At 41.2% G+C, this 25,518-nt stretch overlaps 1 protein-coding gene across 2 annotated transcripts in view; it reads right to left on the minus strand.

Moving 5' to 3' along the window:
• The window catches only part of tenm3 (teneurin transmembrane protein 3), a 233,324-nt gene that overhangs the window by 90,727 nt on the left and 117,079 nt on the right, over positions 1-25,518 (minus strand). For both annotated transcript variants that reach the window (XM_078267356.1, XM_078267346.1), the window contains 8 exons: positions 21,479-21,598; positions 17,313-17,396; positions 15,136-15,260; positions 10,856-11,111; positions 9,756-9,857; positions 9,066-9,260; positions 6,933-7,133; positions 1,298-1,483 (listed from right to left, as the gene is read on the minus strand). In XM_078267356.1, coding sequence (XP_078123482.1) covers positions 1,298-1,483; positions 6,933-7,133; positions 9,066-9,260; positions 9,756-9,857; positions 10,856-11,111; positions 15,136-15,260; positions 17,313-17,396; positions 21,479-21,598 — 1,269 coding nt within the window. The remainder of the gene's footprint in view (positions 1-1,297; positions 1,484-6,932; positions 7,134-9,065; positions 9,261-9,755; positions 9,858-10,855; positions 11,112-15,135; positions 15,261-17,312; positions 17,397-21,478; positions 21,599-25,518) is intronic.

Genomic DNA, 25,518 nt, shown 5'->3' on the forward strand with positions numbered 1-25,518 from the left:
CAGTGAGGTCACAGTTTCCAGCAGACTTCAACATAAAATGTAAATGTGATGGTTAGTGAATAGAGGACAGGAGCAGGAAGGAGCGAGGCTGTATCGGCTCCCCAGCCATACAATCCGTCTAAACACTCAGGCCTATGCACTCTAAATGGATTTCCCCTCATCTATCTGTTGTTATGCTCTCAACGTCCTTTCCCACGTGTCAGTATGTGTGTGTGTATGTGTGTGTGTGTGTGTGTGTGTGTGTGTGTGTGTGTGAGTGACGATAACTAAAGCCAATTTGCAACTCTTTCCCAGCAATACTGTAGCTGTCTGTCTGTCTTTTTTTTTTTTTTGCTTTCAGTGGTGAGCTGAAGAAGCAACAAAGGCCCCACTTCTCATCTGTTTCCCCGTTCAACTATTACAAGAAGATGGGATGTTTTTCAACTCGACATGGATACTCACTTAAAAACACAATCCAATTGTCAGTAGGTACTGTAGATACCAAGCAAAATAAGGAAAGAAAGGGTTCTTTTCACCAACACTGAGCAACAGCTGTTTTTCAGTGGTTAGGTCAGTGTTTAACAGTTTTTGTTTTCGATTGCTAGACGACAGTGGGCCCAACTGGAGTAACGTGTGCAAAACTCTAACTCCAGTCTGCACAGCAGCAGTTCATGTGGACCTGTAGTTCGTTTTTCATCGCTTGAACACAGTTCTCAAAACTCTACACACGTATCCCATCACTTGAAAAGATATATATATATATATATATATATATATATATATATATATATATATATATATTGATCTTTTCAAGTGCACTATCGTAGTTCCAGTTTCATTGAACGAACACGATTAACCAATCACTGAAGAAGGGCAACACCTACCCACCAACTGTCCAGTTTTTCTAGGTTTCTTAAAGGCTGTGTATTAGTGTGCTAATTTTTTTATTGTGTCCTACTAGAATCTGAAGTATAAGTAAGTCATGAAGTAATGCCAGATTAGAGTATAACTTTATCGTCTTGTTAGTGCAACCTGGCAACCCAAAAGTAAAAATGGTTTGGAAAATGCTTTCCTCTCAGTGTCTTTGCACAGAGCACATATATGCTCTTCCAGTTATCCTCATTTCACTCCGTTTTAGGAAACCAGTGACAAGGAAAAGTATAACGCTTGCATGTGGAAGTATACCATTTTTTTGTGAATACTGAGAAACATCTCAGTCTCAATTTCCCTTCTTACACTTTTTCCTGTAGTGTGTGTGTGTGTGTGTGTGTGTGTGTGTGTGTGTGTGTGTGTGTGTGTGTGGTGGGATCCCACTCACCGATATTACAGTGCTCCCCTGTCCATCCCTGGTCACACTCACACTTCCCCTCCTTACACACTCCGTTCTTGCTGCACAGTGGATGGCAGGCCTTCTGGTCACACACAGTTCCTGTCCAGCCCTCCTCGCATCGACACACCCCGCCATAACAGACGCCATGGCTGCCACAGACCACTTCGCACACCTCTGTTGGACAAAGAAGAAAAAAAAATATTACTACACATGCAAACACAGAAACACAACACTAGCTGTGATATCTTGTCTGCATTCATAGCTTCGTGGAACATGAATACTATATTAAAACCATTGTAAACAATACGGTAAATATGCATAATGTGAAAGATGTATCATGATATATGTGTGTGTGTTGTTGAGTGTGTTTGAATGTTTTTGACAGATCCCAAGAAAAGGTCAAGAACCAGTTTATTTCGTTAGTAAATCTGTGCGTGTGTTTTACATATAAAGCAATGGCACTTAATTGGATGTGTGTTGAATGGTTTTGACAAGACAATACTCACGTAACAGCCAAAGGCAACACACATATATAACACACACTCACACACACATATTCCTTTCCACTTGTCTTTGTTTTTTATGTCAAGCCATCTGTTACTGATCTGCATTCCTCCTCCAGCTTTTTCTATCCGACCTCTTTTTCTGCATCAATACTGTCACTTGTTTCTCTCTCCCTCTCTCTCTCTCTCTTTCTCTCTCTCTTCCTCTCCGGCACCAAAAATATAGATAACATTGCTCATTTATTCAAATCCATTAACAACTTATGTTTACATTTTGCTGACAGGTGACCTCTACTGGATGTGTAAATTATGGCTGCAAGGACAGAAATAACGTGACATTGTCATAGCACCGCAAAACCATTTAGGTCGGAGTTCGGAGGGGCTACATGGGTTGACAAAGCATTTGATTGTGTCAAGTGAGGCCGCTGTTTGTTTCCCATTTCCTACTGACAATAAACTGTCAATTCTGGTTTCCTTTAAGCATGACCACGATCTTTCCTTGACCTCAAACAAGTAGTTTTTGTGCCTAAACCTAACCAAACCATATCCATAGCAGTGGCAGATCAGAAAACAGCCAAATGAATTTCAGAAGGCACTGCCAAATGATGTTGTGCTGCTGATCAGTCATTTGGGAATGCAATGACAAACAGCCTATTTTATCATTTAGTTTTGCAGCACTTGTTGGTAAATGCAACCCTTTGGTTTGCCAAATACATTTAGGATGAAATGTAATTGCTGCCTAGGTTCGCTCCAGCAATGTTTTTACCAATTTATTCCTAAACTGAAGAGAAGTCGGGGGTGGATGGTTGAGTTTACATATCACAAAACTTAGACAGTGTGTCCAAGATGTTGTAAGAGGTAGACAAATAAAACTCTTTGGTTAAGGTTAGGGAAAGAAGTTGCTTTTGGTAAAATATTAAAAAAGTAAACATGTCCTGTCTAGGGTTGGGTATCGTTTGGGTTTTTTACGATAGCGGAGCTAAAACAATACTTTTAAAACGGTGCCAGGGCCTAAACGGTGCCTGAAACAATACTTTTAAAAATATTTTTTTTAAATATGTATGTCGGCGACATTTAAGAACAGCTTGTTTATTGCTAAGGCCATATGGTCAAATTAAATGATTTATTAAAAATGTAATAACAGTAACTTCTAACAATAACTTATTTCACCAGTAAATTGCTGGTAAACGACAAAAACAACCACTAGATGGAAAAAGGGTATTTTACAATAACTTTGAATGCACCACGAGGCTGGCGAGGCGAGTTTCAAGTGAACAGACCGTCTGTGTTGTTTTTCCGACAACGGCAGCTGCAGACTAGCCTACGTCTCGGTGTTGGAATCCTCTACAGTGAAATACAGTCACACCGTTTAAGCTGTCAGCATTTTCACCGTGTTTAATCCAGCTGCTAGGTAACGGTAGGCTAACGTTACCTGCTGCCAAGTGTATTATGTTAACTAGCGTCACATGCAGCGATGCTTCTGTTGCCTCTAACATCCATTTCGGAGCATCATAGGGCAGCACTGACATTTCAGTAGCACCGAAATGAGGCACCGAAATCCGCGTTACTATTCGGTCCGATAGATACCGGTTGTTAAGGCACCGGTGCCGTATAAGCACCGGGTTTCGGTACCCAACCCTAGTCCTGTCTCATTCTTAAAGTGACTTTAAAATGTTTCTGAAATGGTGTAATGTTCCATCTGATGATCATAAATGACCTGTAACAGGAAACGAGACTAACAGTGAAAAGAACGCTATTGTTATATAGTGTTTATTAATGACTCTGCTCGGATCTGATTTTTCCCGAGAAGTCACAGAATGATTTACGGCAGGTAGACGGCGCTACGGTAACACATTCTGACGGGTCACAGATTTCTTTGTAACACCTGAATAACCTGTGTTAGTGTATCCAGCCAGGTAAAAGGTAGCAGGAGATATCTTTCTAATGTTATTCTAAGTTATCTACTGTAGTTATGGCTGATACTGGGGCGGGGCCATCACAGAAAAGAAGGAAATTAAACGAGTCAATCTCTGTCGGGCTTTCAACAGATCTGGCAGAAAAATCGCAATTAGATTTTCTCCCCAAATCGTTCAGCCCTATAATCAACCAAGACCATATTTTTTTTCCTGCAACCTTAACCAAGTGTTTTGAGTTTCCCAGATATAATCATAATCATAATCATCAATCATTGCTTTAGCTGCCAGAAGCAGATATCAAAGGGAAAACTAAAAAAAGTTTGACAGTGAATGTTTTGCAGATGACATATTCAGTATGACTGTGTCCTATTGTAACTGTGTCCTATTGTAATTCAGGTGCCACTAAGTGTCCTACAAAGCATATTTGCTATTAGCAGCTGTATATGAGGAGACATGGTGAGAACACGTTATGGTGTTGTAAGAAACTCTTTTGATAATAAAGAGAAAGTTCCCTTTTTTAGTCAAAAAACTCACTGAAAGAGTTTAAAGTCAAAAACGGCGGCTGGGTCAGGTTTTCTAGTGTTCTAGTAGCTTACTTACTGATCTACAAAGACCTACATTTTTTTTATCTCTGCTACTTTTTCATATCGCTCAGATTGTAGCTCTTTGACTCCTTCCACTGTCAGGAGACAGCTCTCCTATTTGCAGCTACTGTAGTACAAAGAACAGCTGCAGGGTCATCTTGAGACCATACAACTTCTGTTTTAGTTTCTCTTCATTGGCTTCCGGTTAGTTTAAGAATTGATTTGTACATGTTCCTGATTTTACTGCTCTTAATGTGGTTTAGCCCCGAGGTTTGTCACTGACCTTGTTTCTCTTCACAAGTGTATGTGTGAAATCCTCAAGTACCGTTCTTCTGGTTATTTCAAAGTCCTGGCTAACTTCTAAAAGTGAATATGCTTTTGCCATGGAGGAAGCCAAGTTTTCGACGCTTGGTCAGTGGCTCTCAGCGTCAGATACGACGCAAAAACACCCTTCAGCGTTTGGATGGAACATAGCAGCTCGACCGCGGCGCTGTAAGATGACGTAGTATTAAGAGAGACAACGGTAGAGAGTAGTATGAAAGACCGAAATGCCGCGAAAGGAGGTAGGTTGAGGTGGTGGATGGGTCAAACAACACAGGACTTTCACCCAGGAGACCGTATTTATGTCCCGTTCTTTTCCCGCGTGACACAGAAATGGACATTTATATCCCCACCCACCATCTTTTCCTAAACCTAACTGTCCCGTTCTTGCGCCGCTTGTCAGTCAGTCTGTCCCGACCCAGAGCGCCAAAAGTGACATCAAGAGTCTAAAAGCTAAAAGGAGACTTTTAGCTTGAATGACGAACACCAAAGGCACATGACCAAGCGTCCGTATTTTCCACGATGGGAGAGTGAGAATGTGTTGGTTGGGGAGTAACTGGTAACAGTGTTACGTAATTTAATTACAAAATAAAGGTAACTGTTGTCCATTTCAGTTATTGGGGAAAACAATGTGTAATTAAATTACAGTTACCTATGAAAATGTTCATGATTACATTGGGGTTACATGTGAATATTTTCTGTAAAAAGCTAGGCTATACAGTATGTTGAATATTATTAATTTTGTTGCGTTGCATGTTTTACATGTGCACAATGTCTTCTTTTGCTTGAATTTGCACCGTCTGACACTTAAACCGCCTCTCAAGCTGTCTGAGAGTTGACAATCATGGCTACGGACAAAAACGCTTTCCAGTGCTGGAAATATAAAAAAATATTTCCTAAAAATCTGAGAAGGGTTCAAACATAACTTGCAAAGTTAATACACTTACTAAAATTGACTAACAGCGACACGGAGTACTAATGATCCGTACCTACACAGCAAATTATATTTAGACTATCGAAAGAAAAAACTGCAACACCACAGAATTAAAAAAAATAATTGCAGTGAGCATTAGAGGTAGCGTTGCATGGCTGTAGGAAGATTAAAATGATTTAAGACCTAAAACACAATACTTTTGCGAATTTTGATTTTGAAATGTTAGACTAAATGTGGAAACCCTGGTTAACACTGCCCAGGTTTAAAGATTTGAAAATGGTTATCAGTTGAAAATGTTCATTAGAAATTTAGAAAAGTAATCAAAAAGTAATTACATGTTATAAGTTACATTGCTTTGATAAAGTAATTGAAATAGGTACACTACTATTACATCTTAAATAGGGTAACTTGTAATCGATAACCTACATTTTCATAATTACATTTTCAAAGTAACCTTCCCAACTGGCTGTGAAACTAAGCCAAGCTAAGGCACTCTTACCCTCTGAGTTATGTTTACAGGTACAGGCTTTGCATAATTGAATGTCTTATTCACCTTATGTCTTTTACAAGCTATGTATCTCGTCTTTGATGCCTGTTCCTAGGGGCTCACACCTTTAACACTGTTATCTTAATTACGTTCTGCTCTGTAATTGCTTTTTTTTGTTTTAATGTTATGATGATCCTGCTCTTCTTTATCCTCTCTTAATGATTCTGTAAAGCTTTATTTACTTTAAATCTTGGTGCGGTACATTTATAAATGCCGTAAAAAATGAAGTGTATTCTTTTTGTAGATTGTGTAAGAAGTGAGACAGGAAACAAATAGAAAGAAAAAAAGAAAAAAAAAACATCTACACACTAATGGTGTGTGTCCATTGTCAGCGTCATTTCCCCCACTTCCCATCCATTTCTATGGGAGCAGCCGTTCAATGCATTCTGGTAGCATCGCGGGGACTTTGGAGAAGCGGGGCGTCGAGTCGCCCTCTCCTCATTTGCATTAAGTTGAATCCAGCCAACTTTATGCAATTGAGGAGCGGCCGGCTCAAAAGCTGACAAAAATCGTTTAAACTGACCTTTGTCGAATCTGAACACAGATTCAGCAAATGCATTGCCTATTTCTTGCTTAAAATGTTTTCAGAAACAAGTTTCGGTGAACTATTTTCGTAAAATAAGAGACTGTGTTCGGAACGAGCCGCCATTATGGTCGGTTTTGAAACCCCGGAGCAGACAGCTTCACCTGAGGCGTTCGTCCAATCAGCTGCAGCCATCGCGGTTGTAGGAGGGTGTAGACTGTTTTCTTTGCTTGTCAGTGGTCAGTGAAGAGAAACACACATGTTTAAACCACAGGACTTTAAACGTGACACACACCTAAAGAGCAGTCGGGCCCGGTCCAGCTCTGGTCGCAGGTGCAGGTGCTGGTCTCTGCGTTGTAGGTGCCGTGGCCTGAACACTGGTCCGGACACATGGCCTTGGCAATCTCACAGCTGGCTCCGCCCCAGCCTGGCTGACAGTGGCACTCGCCATGAATACACACCCCATGGGCCGAACAACTGGGGTCAATGCAGTCCACTGGAGACAGAGAGATGAAGAGGGGGACTTAACAATAACCAAATAGTACATATCGTACATGTAGTGTGTACACACACTAGGGCTGAACGAGTAATTGTTTTCAAATCGATATCACGATTCAAAAGAATGCGATTAGCTAATCGTGAAGGCCGCGAATGTGAAATATTTAGTTGAATGTTTGGTCTAACATTTAAAAAATATATATATATTCCTCCTTCATTATTATATTCACTGTTTTTTTCATAAGATAATGCTGGAATAATGTTACATATCACAGATTGTGCTTTATTACTTTATTTAACATGATCGTAGAAGGTGCATATGTAGCAAAAAATAATAATCCAAAATCAAATTGTAATCGCAATATCGATTTTTCAATGTCGATTCCCCTAAATCTTTCAGCCCTAACACACACGCACACAGACAGACACACACACGCACGCGCAAACACACACACACACACACACACTTAAAAAGTTGATAATTTGTTCCTTATAGATTTCCTTGGTGTTTGGTGTTTTAAGCCCCCAACATCGTCTTCGAGGCAGCGCTGCCTGGAAGGCACTAGGATTAGGCAATGGTTAGGGTTAAGGTTAGGATTAGGTGCCTTGAAGTTAACGGTCGCAGTGCTGCCTTGAAGTCGACGTTGGGGGCTTAAAACACCATCGAGTGATTTCCTTGCACCCACAAATTACAAAACAGGTTCCATGTGAGTACGTCCATATATATATAATCAACTTAATATGCATGGCTTTTGTTAACTAAGGTTTTAATAAAGAATACAATTTGTTACAGGCATATTTCCAAATAACTAGATTCCAGCCTCCTCCACACGCAGGTTAACTCTTTCATTGCCGCTCTTGACAACAATTGCCTATGATATTTTTCACGGACATCCTACATGGCATCTTTGACATCATTTGCAGATTCAGCAGCCCTAATTTGCATGTGTGGGATTAACACACACACACACACACACACACACACACACACACACACACACACACACACGCTCTGTGGTTAAGGGGGAATTTTCTTTCTCTCTCTCTCTCTCCTATATACTCACTCACAAAGGATTAGTGTGATTGAGGATTGAACTAATCTGAAACTAATCTGGTTACTGTCCTCTGTGATATGTATCTGCATATTTGTGTGTATGTACTTGGATGATAAGAATGTGTGTACACGTATAGAGAGTGTTAACCTCTCTGTGTTGTCTGTGTGTGTGTGTGTGTGTGTGTGTGTGTGTGTGTGTGTGTGTCCAACCAGCGAATAGCAGATTAGTATTGATCAATTCAGATTAAATTAGTGTAGTGTACAGGTTTTAGCCAACTACCTGTCAGCAATCTGTGGTACACTGACCATGTATGTGTGTGTGTGTGTGTGTGTGTGTGTGTGTGTGTGTGTGTGTGTGTGTGTGTGTGAGAGAGAGAGATTAGAGTAAATTAATTTACTTTGTAGCAGTAGCACTGTTTTAACAATCTACCTGTCAACAGCTGAACTTTAGGGGTGATCTTTAAAAAAAGGAACAATCAAGCCCAAGCCAATGATAATGATAACATCTTCTAAAATACTCAATTAATAACTAAAACAGTTTAATTATCCATTCAACACTACATGACATCCACTAAGTGTCCTGTAATGTCCTCATTTGCAATAATATGGATTAAAAAGATGTAAACTTTGCAAGTAAAAGGATTATGAATTAGTATCCAATTACAACAAATTGCATGGATGTCTCTGTTTCAAAAGTAAATGTCATGGGTAGCAATAAATGTGAGTCAAATCAATTATTTACGTTGACATTTATTATGTAGGAAAATCCAGCATGTCAATGATGGAAAATGATGCAGAGCAGTGTCAAAATGTCAATAACATAATATGGAGCTAATGTACCTTTTTGTGTCTGTTCTTGCAGGAAATTAGTCTTACCTTCCTCACAATTATCGCCCTTATAACCAGTATTGCAGATGCAGGCACCCACAATGCAGATGCCGTGTCCTCCACAGTGGATGTCGATACACTGGTTGGCTGGTACGTCGCACTCAGTGCCTTTCCAGCCGCTGTAGCACTGGCAGCGGCCACGGGAGTACTGGCCATTACCACTGCACAGCACTGGGCAGGAAGCTGGACGAACACACGCAGCAAAATGGATCAGTTAGACATACTGAAGTCTTAAAATTTACCAAATGACTACGTCCATGTTTATGAATGATAAATGACTCTTTCTTCCAACCATGACAAGAATGTGTGTGTGTGTGTGTGTGTGTGTGTTCTTGTTTAACTATATTCGTGGGGTCCAAAAACTGGGAATACAGTATACTTGTGGGGTCTGGGCAGCTTTGTGGGGCCAAAATGCTGGACCCCACAACTTTAAAGGGCTGTTTGAGGGTTAAGACTTGGTTTTAGGATTAGGGTTATAATTAGGTTATGGTTAGGGTGAGGGTAAGGGTTAAGGTTAGGCATTTAGTTGTGATGGTTAAGGTTAGGGTAAGGGGCTAGGGAATGCGTTATGTCAATGACGGGTCCCCACAAAGATAGTGAAACGCACTATGTCTGTGTGTGTGTGTGTGTGTGTGTGTGTGTGTGTGTGTGTGTGTGTGTGTGTGTGTGTGTGTGTACCTCGAGAGCAGTCAGGCCCCAGAAATCCTGGGAAACAGTGGCATATTCCTGAGAGACAATCTCCGTTTCCATGACAATTCTGAGGACACTCCATAATCGACTCTGATTAAGAGAGAGAGAGAGAGAGAGAGAGAGAGAGAGAGAGAGGTGGTTTAAGGGTGTTAATTGGGTAGGCTGGCTATGCAACCTAGGTACATCTTAAGAAATAACACACACATACATGGACACAACACCGGTCCTCTGTGGTTGCCGTAGTTACAGCCAGTCAGTCCAATCAACACATTCTAACAGCCAATTTCCGTGCTGCCTTTCTTTTACTATCTTTCTCTTTCTATCACACACCATTGCTGGCTCTCTGCCGTACCTAACTGGTAATTTCATACACACACACACACACACACACACACACACACACACACACACACACACACACACACACACACACACACACACACACCTCGCAGGCAGATATTCCAACTGTTCCAATCTTTCCAGTTTTTAACAATAGCTTAATACTTCAAACTATGCCTTTCAATATACATACTAGTTAGTCGCCCTCTGATATAACATATGTTCCTCCTGACTAAGCTTATTTGATATATTTGCAGATTACTTGAACCAGTCCAAATGACATTATGTTTAGCACACACATTAATTGGGTGGGCCTTTAATTAGGTCCCTAAAAGCTAAAAGCTAAAGGACTCTCCCAAAAATGGGAGAATTCACCTGTCACCTACGAAAAATAGGTTCAACTGATTATACAGCTGTTATTAAATAATCAGTGCTCTTGACATTTTACAGCTTGGTTTGAAACGTCTGTCCAGCCATTTGGTGCTAAGTCATGGTTGAAAGAAATATAGCCTCTGCGATGTTGATAATTATAGACTCCTGTACCCACAATGGTATTATAAAAATATGTAGTTTTTATCTTAATTCCTGTAATGACAAGCTGGTATCATGCAGGTTTAACCATAATGAAGTAATGCTATATGGAGTGTATGTACTGTAGAAGTGCACTGTCACACACACACTTAGAGTTTCACACCAATCAACAAGATCTACAGTATTCACTCTATCACAAACATACTGCTTGGTCTCACCGATGACAATGGTGTTGTAAATAACTTGTTCTGTGTTGCGTCCGTCGTTGTAAAATGCCATATGCCAGATTCCTGTGTCCAGGTACTGGATGAAGCCAGCCTCGTGTACGTTCACTGAGCGAGTGTGTCGAGCTTGTGCTGCAGACTCCCCCTCCTGTGCACCAGCTGGACGTGCATGTCCTGCATCCGTGTCACGGAGAGCTCGTTTGTCTTTGGAAATGAGGCGACTACCGTCCAGTAGCTCCACAAAGTCGTACTGCAAGACAAAAATAAACAAGTACAAGAACATTTAGCGTAACTGTAACAAACTTGCAACGCACCTGAAGGTTTACAGTTGATAAGCATATGTTACATCTTTGTTGCCTAGCCATTGGCAAGGCCTAAGGACAGCAACAGTCTGTCCATCCTAACAACTAGCCAGATTTCATTAAGTTTGGTGTGATTATTTATGACCTCCAGAGGAAAGTGGCTGTCCTTGTACAGCACAGTAAGATGCAAACAGAGTGCATTAATGGTGTTTGAAATAAAAGCCTCAGTGTCTCCACCACAGAGGACACATTTTTAGATATTTATAGTATTCACAGTTTAATTCTTGATGATGTTGATTGAACCTTACATTTATAATATGTAATTCCTTCCTCAAAAACACGTATAGATTAATACAAAAGTTACCCAGAAAAATGCTTTACTTTTTCTCAGCAAGAACTGTTGTTACACAAGGGTGACGAGATTAAAAGAACACACTAAAGAAAAAATGAGAACCTATGAATAATGGTTATGACAAGGACAGACAAGCACGCACACACGCACACGCACACACACACACAAACGCACACATCCCCGTGTCTATTATCTAAAGTGCTAACATTGAGCTGTGATAGGGGTGGCATTGTATGAAGCTGTCTTTTACAGATAAGTGGATTAGTCTTTTGAGAGAAGACATGATTCATTACACAGAGATGTAAGTGTAGTCAAAGGGTAGTTTAGGTTTTTAAGAAGCTTATCTGCATCATTATTAACCAAGAATCCATAGAGCACTTGACCTAGACAAATTTGCAAAGTTGCTTAAAAGGGATTTGGGTTCAGACAGTTTGGGAGGCAGAATGTCTTTCTGGTATTTGTAAAAGTATAAAGGCCAGAAGGTCCTGGATGGTTAAGGACAGGCTTTATCAAACACTATGTCAGAGATCTCAAAACAGTGTTGGCCACTGATCTGATGTCGAAAGCACCGCTCTAGCTTCTGCTGAGGTGTGTGTTGGTTAAATCCCATCTTCAACACAGGGTTTTCTTTGAGCACTCAGGTGCTGCCTGAGCTTCTGTGAACTACTGTGCCCATTTCTTTGCCATATCATATGTGTAGTGTCAGTTTTACCATGGATTCCTCTCTGATTTGCACAAGTTTGCTTCAGTTTGTCTTTTCCATTTAAGGTTGTGTTGGGAGTTGTTCCTCGTATGCTCACATGGTTGGTGGTGCTTGGTGATTTAAGCCCCTTTCAGACACGGAATACATAATATTGCTGGCTTCATCTGTCTGTTAAAGTTATGCTATTTTGTCACTTTTTTATATAATCCAACGGGGCACAAGATTTGAAAGACAGGAAGTTACTTTAAATTGGGATTATGAATGTATGATAAGAACTGGATGCAGTGTTCGAGGCAGAGCCCCATTATTCCTATGAGAGTTGCCAAAAATACCCGAATAATTGGCACTGCTTCCGCACTGTGCAGCCCATAGAAGCAGGCCCACTAGAGACCTCCGCTGGCCGGCCCGCTTACTTCTGGTTTACTGTAAATTATTACGTTTAATTTTTAATCATACGGCTCTTCTAGATTTTCCAAATGTTATCGGACCGAATGGATCAAATTCTGACAGTGAAACGAGTCATTTCGCGGGGGTTCTGACCCTCAGAGAAATGTATTTACTGATTTACAGACGTCTCTTTCGCCATGTACTGTAAGTCTATTATAGGAAAAGTCTTTTTTGGCCAGAATGCATTACGTGACGGGCCGGGAGTTGCAATTACACTGTTTGGTCACTATGTTCAATTTGCTTCAAAGCCCAGCGTCCTGGTTGGGACTCTGGTTAAATTCTTATTTGCTCTCATGCTGTATGTAAAGCATTTTGCTGCGTATTCATTTATCCATCCGTAAGAGAATGCTGGTCAGGATCTTACTAAGGCAGTACAAGTTTTTTTTTTTTAAGGATCTCCTTAACAACTTAAAGGGATATTTCACCGTTGGAAAGACAAATATATCTTTAAATTGGGTCACTTATGTAGTAGAAATGTGAAAAAAGTAAAGAAATTGGTGCCTTCTAGGCCAAGATAAGCCAGAAAATGTGTTTTTGGCTCATATGGATGAAAGACACCAAATCCCAGAATGCACTTGCTTCGCTGCTTTAGACTCCACTCCCAAACCACGCCTACCGTTTACAGACAGACAGTGAGGCAGCATTCAACTCAAATGTGTTTTATTGTCATTTGAACCATATACACAAAACAACGTTTCACCGTGGCTCTAGTGGTGTTACACATTTAAAATATATAAAAACGACATTATATGAAAACGACATACAAAACAGGTTACATTTAGCTAGTGCACACACATATGCTCCGTAAAGTTCAGCTAACGCATACTAGCATTAGCGCTTGGTGGACTATAAACACGATTATAAACACAATCGTAAATTTGCGTGGAATGTAGAATGGTCGGCATTTAATAGTCACAAACTCCACCAGCAGTTAGCATTTAGTTGGATACAAGCAGCTAATTTCTGCACAAGTCCGTGTTAACACAGCCCATCTCCACTCATACCCGGCGACAGAGAAACTGGATTGAAAAAGGATGGATAGTCCGGTACACTGTTGTTTCCACAACAACAAAAACACAGCAGTCTCTGAACTCACATTGGGAGTTTCGTTGAAGTTGGATGTAGTCCAGTTTGTTGTCTAATGAGCGAACACTTGCAAGCAGGATTGATGGAACAGGTGGCCGGCTAGCGTTAGCTTTCCACCTAGCTAGGTTATACTCCAGCCCTCGTTCGCGTTTCACTGCTGAGGATGACCCCCCGTGATCGCCCGCTCCAGCTGCTGCCCGCTACGGCCGCTGCAGCTGCTCGCTACGGCCGCCGCAGCTGCTCGCTCCGGCCACCGCTGCTACCCGCTCCGGCCGCCACTGCGGCCCGCTGGTCAAACTAACCTGTACGGCGGGCCGCAGCAACCTCTTATTTCCGAACATTCATCTCTCCCCCGCCGAGGGCTGGTGGTCTACGAAATTTCCCGGTAGATTTTTTTATCCCACTCCGCCACAGATTACGTCTGTCTGATAGTCCGGTACACTGTTGTTCAGCCATGTTTCCACAACAACAAAAACACAGCAGTCTCTGAACTCTTGTTGGGAGTTTCGTCTCACATTAGCTGTTTAAGTGTAATTACTAATGTTAACTAGCATTTTAGTAAGCAAAAATTAGCCTGTGCCTATGTTATCTCCTTACATATACCTACGCTCTCCGTCTCTGCAAGATTTGGAATGACTGAGATTTCTCTTGGCACAGCTACCAGAAGACTTACAACTTTCAGACAGGTTGCTCACGTCACATTTACGGCTTCGAGCTCAGTTGGAGGCTGCTCAGTAACGCTAGCCATCACCGGGAAAGTGTTTCTAATATCCTTCACTGGTCTCCGTCCAGAGCAACGGGATCTGTTGGTCCATTTTATATATGTCAATGGCTGTAGTCCATAGCCTCTGGGCAAAAATGCTTTTTTCCAGACCCACAATACAGAGATCTCTCGTCTCAGGGGGACATGAGGGAGGGAAGCACGGTCATTCAAAAATACTACTGGGTTTCTACTGATACAAAGCTTAATGCTAAATCGGTGAAGTATCCCTTTAAAAATACACAGTTCCATGGATTATTCAACAGATTTGTTTGTTTTGTTTTGCATAAGAGTTGATGACTGAGATGTTTAACCAGGTGGTGCTGCTGCCCTTACGTTAATCTGACGCCATGCAATTCAGACGCGTGCCGCTTAAAGAGATACAGAAATGTTACTGGGTCGTATCTGGTAAAATTGTCGTGGCGACATGAACCCAGCGCTTATTCTGACATGAGACCAACATGTTTGATAGACATCAGATTAATGTAAAGGGGTGCATGTCTGAAAGGGTCTTTATGCCTGATAAAAGTTTAGTCTCTATAAACTCCCTTGTGACTTGAGCTTGAGCTGTTGAAATAAATGAGCATGTCATTGTATGTGTGTGTGTGTGTGTGTGTAACCAACCTGTGTGTGTGAGGGCGGTAGGCCTTTGCGTCCATAAACCCCAACAAGAGCATCTTTCTGGACGGAGATGTTGAATTTCAAAAACTGTGGTTGGTCAATATATAGCTGGGACCTCCAAAACACACCTTGGATAAAGAACAACAAAGTCTTTATAGCATATAAATCAATATGCTCACAAAACAACACAATACAAAAGTCTTGGGTTTTAGATACCCCAACAGTCACAACAGAAAAATATATTTCAAACATTGTATCATCATTTTACATTTTCTTTCTAAACATGTGTTGCATTTGTGTGTCACTGTGTTGACATTAATTATTCATCTCCTGGAACTGCTGACATGATGCAGCATACTGACTTAAAGTGCATTCAGAAATACTGTATGTGCCATGCTTGAAACATCAGAATGAATTTTATTGCATACAGTTAAATATTTAGGGCCCGAGCGCCGACAGCGGCGAAGGCCCTATTGAAACTGAAGGAATTACTATTATTACTGCAAATTAATTGCCTTTTTGAGGGGCTTAACATATTCAAAAACTCACCAAAATTGGCGGGCGCATCAAGTCTGGTTTTCGTATTTTAAGGGTTTTGGGAATAGGCGCACAAAAATGGCTCGCTAGCGCCCCCTACAAATTTTAAAAAATTGAGCTCCTGCAGTACGTTTAACGTAGACTCATGAAACTTGGTACACATATGTAGCATGTCAAGACGTACAGAAAACGTCATTGGAGCCATACCCTAAACCCAACAGGAAGTCCGTCGTTTTGAATTCAAAGTTCGAAATTAGTGCAATTTTGGCCATTTCCACATGTCGTACTTTAACAAACTCCTCCTAGAGATTTCATCCAATCGACTTCAAATTTGGTCTGTGCCATCTTAAGACGTTAAAGATGAAAAGTTGTTCTAACTTTTCGCCATAGGGCATGGCCGTGGCGGGGCGGCCATTTTGTGTGTTTCGCAATCGAAACAGGAAGTTGGTGTAACTCGAGGGTACATTGTCCAGTTGGCTCGAAACTTTTCATGATTCATAAGACTCTAACTCTGAGGACATTTACTGGACAAAACTGACTCAAAGTCATAGCGCCCCCTAGTGGCAACAGGAAGTAGACCTAAAAGTCAAGGTGCTAGACTTTAACGAACTCTTCCTAGAGATTTCATCTGATGGACTTCAAATTTGGTCTGTACCATCTCAACACCTTAAAGATGAAAAGTTATTAAAAGAAAAACGTTTCGTCAAACGGTGTGGGTTTTGCGTGGCGGCCATTTTTTGTGTTTAGCGATGTACGAGAAAGTGGCTGTAACTACAGTGTACATTGTCATATCTGCTTGAAATTTCCCACAATCAACAAGAGTCCAGTCCTGAGGACATCTACAGGCCAATATTGACTTTTGGTCATAGCGCCATAGGTATCATTGAACTCAGCAGAGAGTTCCTTATTCATTGGTGACGATTTGCGGTGTCTGAGTGCCACACAAATGCACGGTCGCAAGGAGCAACGTCCGCCAGTAACCCCGACACTCGCACAGGCGCGAGGGCCCGTCCATCGCTGCTTGCAGCTTTAATTATCTTTAAAACCACTTAATAATTATTTAGAGAGGATCAGAAGGTATGCAAATAATAATGTCATAATAAAGAACAATTGTCAGCCCCCAAAAATGTGGTTCTCTCGGTTATTGCAATTAAATTCCTCCCTTTTTTGTGATGATCCAAAAATGTAGCCAATGTTTAAAATGGCAACCGTATTGTCAATTACGTCAACCACAAGCTGATGCCTGGTTGCCAAGCCAGCAACCACTTTAAAAAGTTAGCGTTGAGCCCTGAGTTTCAAGTATACGAAAGTAGGATTTATTACAAGACTGTTGGATGAGACTTCTTTAGGTTTAGCCTATTGCACTTTATAAACTGGCAACCAGGGGTGTAGCACAAAATTCTGGTCCCTGTAGAAAGGCATTTTCTATGGGCCCCTCCCCGCATCCACAGCTATTCATTCTAGCATCTTTTCACATGAGGGCCCTGGGTACTCAGTCCCCTTTTTCTCCCCAGCCCGACCCCCTGCTGGCAACTGAGTGTATTTAGCATTCGTCAAATTTTACACTTTATTCACAGAGTGGCATGACTCATATGTGTGTGTGTGTGTGTGTGTGTGTGTGTGTGTGTGTGTGTGTAACTCACCTGGTGGGACATCCTGTATGGCTCGTCTCCCCACATCCACCTCTCCTGTGTCTATGGTGTTGTTCTCTAGAAGAAACATTTTACCTGCAGAGACAAAAAAAAACCCAGATCAAATAGAGTTCAGAAAAATGTAAATAATTGTGTTAATTATTTTCATCCATGCACTAGTATTTCTGCAATGGTCAGAATATAATTTAATACAAATGATGTATTGACAGTAGTAATCGTTTTAGCTCTAGCAAAGTTCTGAAATATGCAGATAAAATATTGATCTTGAATGCAGACAGATATTATATAATATTCAATCTTATTTCAATCTTGAAAACATAAATTATTACTGGAACACAGGACCTGTTCACCCAGTTTCCACGTAGGGTAATTAAAGTATTTTTTTATTTAGTAACTAAACAATTCTAAATGAGCTGAACTTAAACCTGGGCCTAACGTAAAAAAAACAAAAACAAAATGGTTTCGACTTATTTCTAATGAAAACAACAAAATTGCCATTGATGAAATGCACAAATGGACACATGCTTTCATTTATAACATTGTTTTACCTGCTAGTTTATAAGTCAGAAATGGTTCTGTTTTATGTGTAATACCCTGGGAACCCTTTGGACACACCACCTTGAGATGATTGAAATCATGCATCAGTGTGTAATCCCTGGAAAGGCTTTGGGCTCAGTCATGATATGGTTTTTTTTAAGGGACGCTATGTCTGAACAAAGGTAGGCTCTTAACTTAAAGTGCTCATATTATGCTTATTTTCATGTTCATAATTGTATTTTGAGATTGTATCAGAATAGGTTTACATGGTTTAAGTGTCAGAAAACACCATATATTTGTTGTATTGCACATTGCTGCAGCTCCTCTTTTCACCCTGTGTGTTGAGCTCTCTGTTTTAGCTACAGAGTGAGACATCTCACTTCTGTACCATCTTTGTTGGGAGTCACACATGCTCAGTAAGTACTGATAGCTTGTCAGTTGCAGAGCACGAGGGAGTGCCAGGCTAGCAGCTAGGCGAGCATTATATACAAAGTGACGCACGTTCGTCACGGAAGTAAAGACTGGACTACAATAGAGCTGTTTGGAGCAGTTTGTGAACAGTGTTTTCTGCTGGAGATGGTAAGTCCCTTTGGGGTGGACTTTGAGCTTTTTCACTTTGTAAACCTATAACATGCACAAAACACAATAAGGAAAGGGAAAAAGCCAAAAAGCATAATATGAGCACTTTAAACACCAATAGCACTGAGCTGTAACATGTCTAATGAAAAATAACTAACCTAAAAGTTAGGGTAAAGTTCTGGTCATGGTAAATTAGAACACTTCACTCACAGTGGTCTCAGTTTGTTTGTTGGTTTGTTTGTCTGTCAGCGGGATTACGGGAAAAAAATACTGGCCTGATATTTTTCATGAAACTTGGTGGAAAGGTGTAGTAGGGGCCAAGGAAGAACTATTTACATTTTGGAGCGGATGCGAATCACAGGCTCGATACACAAATTATTTTTCTTTGATTAATAATAATAATAATAATAATTGAGTTTATGCTGCATTCATCTATTGGAATAATCGGAGAAATGAGTTCCAGACTGGAAATACTCACATTAATATTGTGAGATAGTGCATGCCTTGGCTGAGGGCTGCACTGCCTTCTAGTTTCTTTAGTTTCTATCCAGTGTGTGTACTAGGGAGCTTGAATGGTTCCACCGCAGTTCAAAGTTTGTTATTCATAGGCCATTCCTGTTCATAACATTACACTTTAACCGCTTAACTCATGACATCTGGGCAGTAAACCAACACTGACTCAGACATGTGTGTGTGTGTGTGTGTGTGTGTGTGTGTGTGTGTGTGTGACAGTCTAGACATTAAGCGCATTCGTTACACTAATATGAGCTGCAACATATGACACAAGTCTTCAACCCGAGCTCGAAGGCGCCCACATCTATCTTTATTTCTAGCACACTCAGACTGGCCTCTTGCTCTCTCTCGCTTAATTCTACTGTAATGAATGGGCTTGTAATAGAACTCCTGATATACTGATCTTCGATCTTTCTCTCTCTCTCACGCACACACACACACACACACACACACACACACACACACACACACACACACACACACACACACACACACACACACACACACACACACACACCCAAGCATAGTAGTTCATATGGCACATGGAAGCTTTTTAATCGACAGGTCTGTTAGGCTGGGATGTTTAAATGGAAAAAAACTACATATTTAAAGTAAACAGAATACACTGTTAAATAACTTCAGTCTGAGTGAGCTGGCTCAGTCTGAGGTGTGTGTGTGTGTGTGTGTGTGTGTGTGTGTGTGTTGACTTGTAAAGCATGATTTATGGTCCTGCGGAGGCTCCACGCAAAGCTTCCGCCATAGCCTATGTAAGTGGCCTGAAGTTTATACTTGTGTGTTGGTGTGTGTGTCAATCTCTTTAAGAGAACAGCAGGGCCGGCATGTGTGTGTGAGTGTATGCGTGTGGAGTGTGTGGTAGAGCGAGTGACAGAGTGACGGTAATTAGCTTCGGACTGAGTACTGAATCTAGAGTCATAGGGAGAGAAACAAAGTGTCTCCCCTGTTCTTTCTGACCACGGTGGGAAATCTGGAGCAGGAGAAGTTAACCCTCTCCTTGAATTCATGTTTATGGAGAAGGAGAACCAGGGAATGAGTCGGGGGAAATGCAACGCTCCCAAGCCACGGCCGAGAGATGTGCCTCGCCGCGACGTGCAGTTACATTTTTGTAACTATACGTAGTGTCTGGCGAAGGGTCTGGCATAGGGTCTGTGCCTCCACGTACCTACATACATAGCCACGGCGTCGATTTAACGCAGAAGCATAAATCATGCTTAACTCGCTAACCAAGGTGTATGCTGTGGCTTCTAGCCATCACAGTCATTATAAGCACATGTTGGGCTGTGTGTACATAATGCTTTGATGCTTTGGTTTGCTCAGCTAGAAGTTTCTAAGCCCAGTCAGGAGAAAACTGACTAGTAGTAGAAGTAGTAGATAGTAAATTATTATATTATTTTCCACATTAAGGCTTATTTTATTGGTAATGTTGTGCATTGTGCCGCAATCAAGTCATTTATTATTAATGTTGCTGTTGCTACAAGATTCCCAATTGGATAAACCAATAATCCAATTGGACATATCAAATCATTGTTGAATGTGACGGTAAACTAAAACCTCAACTTGATGATCGAAAAACATCAGCAGTGAAAATGGCTGGGTACAAACTTTTTCATGTCTTACATGTTGCTTTTCACTATTCCTCTATAACAAAAGCTCACATCTCAGGAAAACAAAGCAAGCCAGAAACTCTCTAACATCTGATACTCTGCAGAGACTGGCAGATGGAGGTAAACACTGCAGGCTCTGCTGTGAAAGGATGTGTTCATTTCCAGTCTATTGTGTTCAAATTACCTGGCAGCATGGGGAGAGGGAGTGTTTATTGGTAACCATTACTACGAAGAATTACATTCAAATACACCAATTAGGCAAAACCACTTTGGAGGAAACTTAATGCCACTTAGATCATGTTTTTGAAATCTACATATCAGACAACATACATTAAATGCAAGATGTTCTGTGCCAATGCATTTTGCAGATAGTCAAACAAACACAGGATGTTCACCCAGGAGACTGGTGTTCATGTACCGTTTGAAAAGAAAACTAACGAGTTATGACTAACAAGTTGCATAACAAACGGAACTTACATCATGTACTTAAAGCTTGTTCAAACTTAATTGATTAATTCCTTTGTCTTTTGTAGTTTGAAAAAAATCATAAACTCGGAAATCGAGTGATGTGTGTGAGATTACATTTTTGACTTCCAGCATTGGCAGTGAACATAAATCCCTAATGCATATTAGTTGCTTATGAATATAACTATTAGAAGAGAGGGGGTTGTCCGCAGTACTGTAGAGGATGTGTAAAATTGAGATACTACATCAGGCAAGGTTTCCCTCAGGCACCTAGTGTGATTTCTGTTTGAAGCTAAATGGCTTTCTCCTTTCTGCGTCACAAACATTTCTGGGCTAAGTGGAGAAACTTTAACTGGAGCAAACACCTTCTTTGCCACATTTTCTCATATTCGCTGTTGCTTTTCCCGTCAGAAGACAGGATTTCTTCAAGTAGGAACTCACCATTGTCTGTAGACACCATAAAGGTGTTAGGAGTTGTATCTCTTCCCCCTCCTCCGTTTTCAAATGCTCCATATCCCTCACTCTCCTGAAGCTGCCAGTTTAGACCAAACAGGTGCATAGCTAGAGATGAGGAGGGAAAAGAGGAGAGCGAGAGAGAAGAACAGGTAGGTTAATACAGTGTGTAAAATGAAAAGAAGATAGAAAGGAAGAGGAGAGGGAGGAAAGTGAAGAGAAATACAAGGGGAAGATTGGGTGATAAAAGAGGAAAAAACAATTTGTGACAAAATGTGTCTGTCTGCGTCACTAACAGACATAACAAGAGAGATGTGAATATGTGTGTGTGTGCGTGTGGTTAAATGTACACTCAGGGCTGTGGCATACTGAGAGCACTAGCAGTATGTTTTTGGAAACATGAATAACATCTATAATGCTCTCAGGCTAGATATGCAAATAAAGTGGGCAACTGCAAACACACACACACACACACACACACACACACACACACACACACACACACACACACACAGACATACACACAGTATGCACAAATACAGAGCCATACACAACCAATAAAACCAGTTTCCCTCTTTCTCTCTCACTCACATACACCAGTACCCAGGGAAAGATACAGAGGAGTGTGTTAGCATCAAAGGAAGCCTCCAGCAGCTAATCTGACATAACACTCACCTCTACCACCTACGTTTTTACTCTTGTTCTCTCTATCTGTGTGTATGTCTGTGTGTGTGGATGTGTGTGTGTGTGTGTGTGTGTGTGTGTGTGTGTGTGTGTACGTGTACACGACTGCCCTAGGGGTTGTAAATCATCTGTTCACTTGCTACGTCGCTTCCTCCTCCTCCTTGCATCTCAATTGAGATGTAACCAGATTTTTTTTTTTATGCCAAAAAAAACTACAAAATAAATTGGTGTAAACCAAACAGAACAGAAACATCATCCAAACCCAATGAAGCCCATTTCTATTCACCATCACACTTTCCTCCTTAAACTTGCGTTCACTCCTACATTCTGCATGGTGTCTGCTGAGTTATGCTGATTGTCTGATGAAGAACCGCAGAGCTGATGTGGCATTTTACAAAATGATGCAGCAGAGGGGGAATTCTGTTTTTCTGCTTTGCCTTGTCAGTCCAACAAAATTACACACTGCAATTTAATAATGTAGGCTGTTGCCAGAGTTTACACTGATGTATCCAGATTACACAGCACATCCACTGTCTCCAGTCTCATTCTGCAGGGTTCAGGCAGAAATAAAAAAAATCATCTTCAGTACAGAGAACAGTGTTGCCAACTCTTTTCCAATGAAAGTAGCGAGCATTAGCTCCAAAACTCGCTAAATATCAGCAGATGACGTCATGTGCTCATTTAAATATTATTGGTGCCGTGATCCTGCATCATTTGCATAAAGCTTAGCTAGCGGTTGTGTTGGGGGAGAGATCCCTCCTGTGCTGTTGGCAGAAGAGCTGTGGACTGTGATTAGTCTGGGCAGCATGCACAGGAATGAATTACAATATAATACAGTATATGAATATGTCACTTTTTATAAATAAAGTCGCTAAGAGGGTCTGAAAAGTCATTAAATCTAGCGAGAAAGTTGCCAAGTTGGCAACTCTTACAAAGAAGAATACTGTTTATTCACAAAAACTGTCTGTGAACTTATTTTCTACCGATTACCACTAGACAGAAGAGTATATATCTGAAGTATTTAAATGTACAGTGTAATATGCAGTAGTATCCTAAAAACAATGATTAACACAAAAGCAATCCCTCTCAATCATCACCCACCAGCAGTGTGTCTGTATCTGCAGAGACCCTGCCCTCTGCCTGGATTTTCTCTTTTCTTCTCATTTATCTGTGTGCAGGACGTTTATTGGCGTCAGCAAAGAGCCTTTGGGCCCCACGTGGATGTGTAACCCCCAGCCAATAACAGCGTGCAGGTTGGGCAGCCTGTTTTTATTCCCAATACTGCTGCTTTTCCCCCCTAGCGTCTGATACCGACGCAGAGGTCAAACTGACACATGCATGGTCAGGATGAAGCTCTGCATTACACAAAACCTGGCAATGAGTCTCCTTCCTGTAGGTTTGTGTGTGTATGTGTGTGTGTGTGTGTGTGTGTGTGTGTGTGTGTGTGTGTTAATTTAAGGAAGCGACTGGCAGTATAAAAGTGTGTGTGTGTGTACACAACTGCCCTAGGGGTTGTAAATCATTTGCTCACTTACTATCTTCCTCCTCCTCTATCTTCCCAAAAGTGTACTGTGTCCCTCCTCACTACCTGAGGTGCCCTTGAGCAAGGTCCTTAACCCCAACCGCTTCAGCGGAGCTGCTCAGTGATCAGTTCAGATCATCTGTGATTAGAAATCAGTACTGGGCAGCTTCCAGGTATGAATGTGGAACTGTGTGAATGTGACAGGTCGTCGTGGCAAATGAGAAATTGTTCTCAATCGACTTACCTGGATAAATAAAGGTAAAAAAAAAGGACTGGGTGCCGAAATAAGGATGTCTGGAGACAAAGACGTTTTCAAATGTCTCTCGCTGTTCTTAGTATATTTTTTAGCTTTTACAGTAACTGAATCTCTGTGGTAAGAAATTTTTATATCTGCTTTGCTGCTTCAGAAAAAAGGCTTTTAGATAGCAAAATAGCGAGAGACTTTTATTGTAAAGAATTTAAAGGAAATGAAACCGCTGCTGAAAACAGTGATACGGTCTGTCAATGCGAGACGTCAAACGTTTATACAAGACGTTTTATGAAACTTAAAAAAATAAGGTTATTGTATATCGGCGGCTGCCTTTTCTAGGCAACAGCGGGGCACAGAGCTCCAGACAGCCAGGGATTTAAGAGCAGGCAGTGCTACAGAGATCCAAAGCAACAACCTGTTTGTGATGGTTGAAAATCGAGGAACACATGAGGACTGGATTCCTTACACAGCACATATGAGAGACAGTCATGTCAAGGACCAATTATTGGTTTTAACTTGGGAACATTTAGTGAGAGAACCCCGCCCAGCACACACACTGATTCCGCCTCATTAAATTAGAGCCGTGCTGTGCTAGCAACCCCTCCTGGTGAGGACAGGAGCAAAGGGTCATGGGAGAGTGCTGGCTAATTGTCAGGAGCCTGTGTGTGTGTGTGTGTGTGTATGTGTGTGTATGTGTGTGTGTGTGTGTGTGTGCGTGCGTGCGTGCGTGCGTGCGTGCGTGCGTGCGTGCGTGCGTGCGTGTGTGAAGATTAATGGCCATGGTAACAATCATGCAAGACTGGTTCTCTCTAACAGACCCTTTTAGGAAATTTGGGAATTAACTGAACAAATTCAGAGAAATGTAGTTGTGGATTTAAGGAAGGTAAAAAAAAAAAAAGAGTTAGAGAGAGAGTTAGGCTGAAAACTCTAAAACCATATAGATTCTTGTTGCATAGTAATATGGCATCATCTTTGCATCCATCCATCCTATAGCTTTGGTGTAAATTGATTTCCTATTCTTTTTAAGTATTAATTGCTTTGTGAATTTGAAGCTGTTATGAGAAGTCAGCGCTGGAAACCATCCTGTGGAAGCTTCTGGGGAAAAAAAAACAACCTTGCAGCAGGAGAACTACTTGGATCGATATTCAAAGTAGGACTGCCCACACAGTCAGCCTTTAATGCATCCGTTCAGAAGAGCAAACTGATCCCAGTTCAGCCCTGCTAATCTGACGCACACTGTGAGGGACCACTTTAAAGGAAGTGTGAAAGACTATTACAGAGGACACTGTTCCACTTCTGTTTATGTTTTAGTAATAGTGCTGTATTCACAGGTGTCGCTGTGATGACTCGTCCACTGAAGAATGTGTAGCAACGACAAATGCTGACAGAAGATGAAATGCTCCCATCACATAACGTAAAGGGGACACATCCAGTGTCACCCACCCAGGTGTTTTCACTTATGTTGCCTGATTAGACTTCATCTCAGGACTGTGTATGTGTATGTACACTCTAAGAAATAAATCCGTGAAATAACAGAAAAAGTTCTGGCAGCTCATTACCCGGACTTTGCCA

Source organism: Sander vitreus, chromosome 2 (assembly GCF_031162955.1).
Source record: "Sander vitreus isolate 19-12246 chromosome 2, sanVit1, whole genome shotgun sequence".
In the NCBI taxonomy this organism is placed as follows: Eukaryota; Metazoa; Chordata; class Actinopteri; order Perciformes; family Percidae; genus Sander; species Sander vitreus.